Source organism: Stegastes partitus, unplaced genomic scaffold (assembly GCF_000690725.1).
Source record: "Stegastes partitus isolate 25-593 unplaced genomic scaffold, Stegastes_partitus-1.0.2 Scaffold1697, whole genome shotgun sequence".
Lineage (NCBI taxonomy): Eukaryota > Metazoa > Chordata > Actinopteri > Pomacentridae > Stegastes > Stegastes partitus.
In genome coordinates this window covers 1-5563 of record NW_007579428.1, presented here as the reverse complement: position 1 = coordinate 5563, position 5563 = coordinate 1, and the positions used below count along the sequence as shown (strand labels likewise).

At 47.0% G+C, this 5563-nt stretch overlaps 1 protein-coding gene across 1 annotated transcript in view; it reads left to right on the top strand.

The window, feature by feature from the left end:
- Positions 1-5531, top strand: part of stab2 (stabilin 2) — a gene marked incomplete at its 3' end in the record, with an annotated part of 37868 nt that extends 32337 nt beyond the window's left edge. The window contains exons 57-66 of the mRNA XM_008301677.1: positions 937-1130; positions 1241-1382; positions 1904-2037; positions 2127-2292; positions 2750-2856; positions 2939-3058; positions 3413-3559; positions 4417-4527; positions 4602-4733; positions 5421-5531. Coding sequence (XP_008299899.1) covers positions 937-1130; positions 1241-1382; positions 1904-2037; positions 2127-2292; positions 2750-2856; positions 2939-3058; positions 3413-3559; positions 4417-4527; positions 4602-4733; positions 5421-5531 — 1364 coding nt within the window. The remainder of the gene's footprint in view (positions 1-936; positions 1131-1240; positions 1383-1903; positions 2038-2126; positions 2293-2749; positions 2857-2938; positions 3059-3412; positions 3560-4416; positions 4528-4601; positions 4734-5420) is intronic.
- Positions 5532-5563: the final 32 nt, after the last annotated feature.

Below are 5563 nucleotides of genomic sequence, written 5' to 3'. Positions count from 1 at the left end.
CAATCACTGAGACACATTCACTGACCTCAGATGATGCATTCACTGACTGTGGGACTTCTTTTGACAATGGTTGACTGTCGATAGCGGAACAGAAGGAGAAAGCTGCTGCCAATTCCAGACTTTATCCACAATCCAGTGATATTGACCTGACAATGTGCGGCTAACATGCTAAGCTAATGGACGTTTACTGTGTGAGCGGCCAGCTTCTCTGACAGAACTTCTGTGTTTCCTCCAGCTGAGGTGTTTCAGTGTTCCCCGTCCTGTTCTCCTAAAGCCGTCTGCAAAGAGAACAACACCTGTGTGTGTCAGCCATTTTACGAGGGAGACGGATTCACCTGTACAGGTAAACACACCTGAGTTGGTTCTTTTAACGTTAGGTGGATAGACGGATCCATGTTTCCACTAAAATACAGCCTTTGCTCAACGTTTTTGAGGCTCTAACATCAGGAGAATCTGATCTAAATGATTAAATGGCTTCAGCAAAGGTAAAATATTTAAATATTGGCTCTTAAAAATGGAAACGTTTGGCATTGTGGTGCCAGAAAGTTCCATTATGAATGTGCATCGTTAGCTTTAATGTTTCTATGTGAGCTAAATTTAACATGGACGTCATGACTCAGTGAGATGTGAACATGAAACGTGTTGGTTCTCAGTAAACCTCCAGAAAGCCGCTTAGAAACCAGAGAAGAAGACAGCTCAGAACTCCATCGGGCATCGGCCTGATTTTAGTTTCCTTCAGTATCACACTAATCAGAGCTGTTCATCTGTAAATTCATGGTTCACTGCAGACAGAAGCTGCTCACAGACGGTTCAGCTGCTTTTACTGAGACGGTTTCAGTACATGTGAGCAAATACAGGATGAAGCTCCCCCAGAGCATCATGGGAACTGTGGTCCTAAAACGACTGTAACTTGTGTGGACGTCCGTGTCTCTGCAGTGATGGACGTCTGTCAGATCTGGAACGGCGGTTGTGCTAAAGGAGCTAAATGTTCTCAGAAAGGTGAGAAGGTGAGCTGCACCTGTCCTAAAAGCCACACCGGGGACGGCTTCACCTGCCAGCCCATCGACCCCTGCGCCGCCGGGGACAACGGCGGCTGCCACGAGCACGCCACCTGCACCATGACGGCTCCGGTGAGGCGCCGCTCGGTTTACAGGTGTGCAGCGTCAGGTGTGTGACCGGCAGTGAGTGTTACCTGTGTGTGTGTGTGTGTGTGTGTGTGTGTGTGTGTGTGTGTGAACAGGGGAAGAAGAAATGCACCTGTAAGGACAATTACATCGGAGACGGCGTCACCTGCGAGCTCAAACAGCTGCCAATCAGCCGCTGTCTCCAGGACAACGGGTGGTGTCACCAGGACGCCACCTGTACCGACCTGCACTTTGAAGGTAAGCTCGGCAACAGGTGCAGGGGGCGGAGCCTGTAGGCAAACAGGGCATGGACGCTAACATCTACGTACCTCAGTGGAACTAAAGATGTTCTAAAAACGTTTACCTGTGACATTGTTAGAACGTTATGCTCAATTGTTCCACTGAGACGTTGCTCCTTTCTTAACCTGTGTTTGCCGAGAACACACTTAGAACCCTACTGGCAGAATGTTTCTCCTTTTGTTCATATGTAACATAACAGAAACGTTTCATTAAAAAGTCATCTCGATAACATCTGGGAAACTCTTTCTGGATGTTGTTTTGAGAACGTTTGATATCTTAGAGCATCCTCTGTGTTCCCGACAACCTCCTCTGAATGTTGATGCTGGAACATTTGATTAACTTTAAAGGAACATTACTGGAAATGGAAATGTTCTTAAAAGGTTGTTTGAACATTGGATAAGAACTTGAAAGTAGCTCGTCTCGTGCTGCTGTTTGGTGAGTTGTGTTGTTGTTGTTTTTGTGTGTTTGTTTGTGTGCAGATGCCACTCTGGGTGTGTTTCACTACCGGTCCAGCAGGGGGCAGTACAAACTCAACTACACAGCAGCTCAGCAGGCCTGTGCCTCGGAGGGAGGCAGCCTGGCCTCCTTCACCCAGCTGTCCTACGCTCAGCAGGTCAGTGAACGCATCACGGCGGGTTCCAGGAGAACCTGAGGAACCCGCTCTGCTGGTGCGGTTCTGGTTACAGCTGGTGTTCTGTGCAGGCCGGGATGAACCTGTGTGCTGCCGGCTGGCTGGACCAGGCCCGGGTCGCCTACCCCACCACATACTCCAACCCCAACTGTGGCTTTGGACACGTCGGCATCGTGGACTACGGAACCCGCAAGAACCTGAGCGAGACCTGGGACACGTTCTGCTACCGGATGAAGGGTGAGACCAAAGTTTACCACAAAACATGCTGTGAGGGTTCCAAAGTCATGTTTTCTCTAAAAAAAAAAAAATATGGAAAATTATTCAATTTATCAGCAAGAAACTGTGAAAACAAAACGAAATGTCTGATTGTCAACTTTCCGACGGTCCTCGAACGCATCGCCAGTGGTTCCATTATTGAACCAAATCTGAGCCTAAAATCACAACATTTAACAAAAAACACTTTCATGTTTCATTTAAAGTTCTCCAGAAATGAACTGTTTCAGCAGATCCACAGTCAAATACAATAAAAAGGTGTTTTACGTTTCTGTTGGTTCTGTCTTGGTTCTAAGCGGTGCATTGCATGTTTTAAAGGTGAGGGTTAATTGCGGTGTATTGTTCTGTGTTGGTTCTGTATCGTTCTGTGTTGGTTCCATGTTGGTTCTGTGTTGGTTCTGATCGGTCTGTTGTGTTTCAGAGGTCCAGTGTAAGTGTAAACCCGGTTACGTTGGAGACGGATTCGGCTGCACGGGGAACCTGCTGCAGGTTCTGACGTCCACTCCGACGTTCTCCAACTTCCTGACGGTGAGTCGGTTCCGGTTCCACTTCAACCATCGGACCTTTGTCGTGTTGTTGGAGACTTTACTGATTGTTCTTCCTCCTGCAGCAAATCCTGAACTACTCCCAGGTGTCGGACTCCGGGAAGCAGTTTGTGAAGCGTCTCAGCAACCTGACGGTTCAGGCGACGCTCTTCGTACCCGACAACAGCGGTTTCCCCGGCAACCAGGTGAGTCGCTGCGGTAACGCTTCACCCGAGCGCGTGCTGCAAACCTCCGACACACCTGAAACAGCATCCAATCAGCTGGACTCTGATCAGGACGCAGGTTTGATGAACATTCAGAGTTAGTTAATCCTGAGTTAGTTAATCCTGAGTTAGTTAATCCTGGTGGTGGTTGGTGTCTCTTTGCTGTGGTTTGGTCTCTGAGGGGGGATTGGTGTGGTTTTGTGGTTGTTTTGTGTCTCTTTACCTTCTCTTTTTACCTTTTGTGAGTCTTTGTGGTTGTGTTGGTTTTATTTTGTGCGTCTTTGTTTTTGAAATGTTCTGTTTTTCTGTCTGAACTCTGCGGCTGGTTCCCTGCAGACTCTGTCCCACAGAGACCTGGAGTTCCACCTGTCTGAGGGTCAGGCTCTGACCGTGGACCGGCTGAAGAACGGCAGTCGGATCAGAACTCGGGTCGGCAGCCTGACCGTCCTCGGAGTCGCCGACCTGCTCGACCCGTCGGCTCTGGTGAGACTCTGGTCCACCTTAAAGCAGAAGGAACCGACACACCGGAGCTGCATCGGCACTGGTTCTGTCTGCTCTACATTTGAAATCCAACATTACAGCACATGTCAGATGTTTATCCAATCAGAAACCGGTCTGAATGTTATCAGGGATCATTAATATTCAACTAGATCCCGATTAAATGTCCACTTATACAAAAAACCCGAATGTTTGACTCCTGAAGTGAACGACTGAGTCACATCGAACTCACCTGGAACCCCGAATGTTTCTAAAATGCAGCAGCTCCAGTAGAAATCTGCAGAGACGTGAAAATACGCCGGTTTTTAAATGGACTTCTGTGCAGGATTATGTGTCTGCAGTTACAGGACCTTCTGAATATATCTGAAATAGACATTTCTGTCCAATTGCTTCTAGTTTTAAAGGTTGCTTCCACCCAAACACGACTTTCTAGCGAACAAGTGATGCTTTTAAAGGTTTATTCCACTCAAAATACTGCATTCTGTCCAGTTATTTAAAGTTGTAAAAGTTTATTTCATCCAAAAAGGACTTTCTAACTAACAAATTCTGGTTTTAAAGGTTTGTTGTTACTTCATGTCCTGCACTTTGATGAGGTCACTGTCAGGTCCATGTTTTCTATCATTAGTTGTCATTTTGTGCCTCTTTTGAATTGTTTTGTGTCTTTTTGCAGTCGTTTTGAGGAACAGCACAGTACAGGACGGACCTCTTTGTCCAGCTGTCCATCACTTTTCTGTCCTCAGAATAGTTTTTACTGATAAACAACCTGATCCGGCTTCAGCATCACACCACGACTGTCAGTAGGTGGCGCTGTTCTGATCCTTTTCTTCTTCGTGTCTCCACAGTCGTCCCGCTACGTCAACAACCGCTTCATCACCAACTCCGACATCCTGGCTTCCAACGGGATCATCCACGTCCTGCAGGGACCGCTGGAAGCCCCGCCCCCTCGCCAGGAGGTCAGTGATGTCGTCGTTGTTCGAACTTCTCCGTTTAAACCGTTGTCTGAGCTCGTCTCTGATTGGCTCCGCAGATGCACGCGGCGCACAAGGCCGGGATGGGAGTGGGCGTGGTTCTGCTGGTGGTTCTGGTGGCGGCGGTGGTCTTCGTCGGGTACCACTTCTACCGGCACAAAGCCAAGCCGTTCCAGTTCCACTACTTCAAGGTAGGACTGCAGCTGACTGTCGTTTAACCACGTGGTCGTTAGTCGGGATGTTGATTGTTAATCACTAATTGATCGTTATCAGTAGTTAATACATTAACTGATGCAGCAGAAGGTCATGCATCGATGGAGATCAGCTGGTTTGTTATTTGTGCACTAGTATCTGGTAGAATCACAGAAAACTGTTTTCATTTACATGTTAGCTATAAAAACAAAGCAAAGCTGGACCCAACGCTTAAAGTATCACCATTGTTCAGATGTTTTTCCTTTTTAACTTGTTTTGGTTTTTTGAAATGTCAGAAAAATCAGTTTTCCAAGAGTTTGTCCAAAGATGTTCAGTTTAATGTCACAGAGGAAAGAAACCAGAAAAGATTCACACTGAAGAAGCAGAAATCACAGACTTTAGTTTCAGGTAGAATCGTTACTACACGTACTCACTCTATATAGTAATAGTACAAAATGATGCTAATTAGCATTAGCGTAACACTGTTTGTACATCCGTAGAACACGGTGACACTGGTACAAACATTCATTAGTGCTGATATAAAGTCGTTATTTTGGTTTAGAAACACCAGAACAGAGCAGCAAGAACCAACCAGAACAAAGACAGTGATTTCATAGTTTTGTTAGCGTTAGACTCGCTCTGATTGGCTGGGTGTTGCTGACGCTGAGCTGTGATTGGTTTGATAGGAGGAGGACGCCGAGGAAGAAGCTCCAGCAGCAAACGGCAGCCGAAGCATCTGTAACCCGGTTTACGAAGCGTCTCCAGACGAAGCCGAGTCCGACACGTCGGCCGCCGCGGTCAGTTAGCAACGCTTATTATTATTATTATT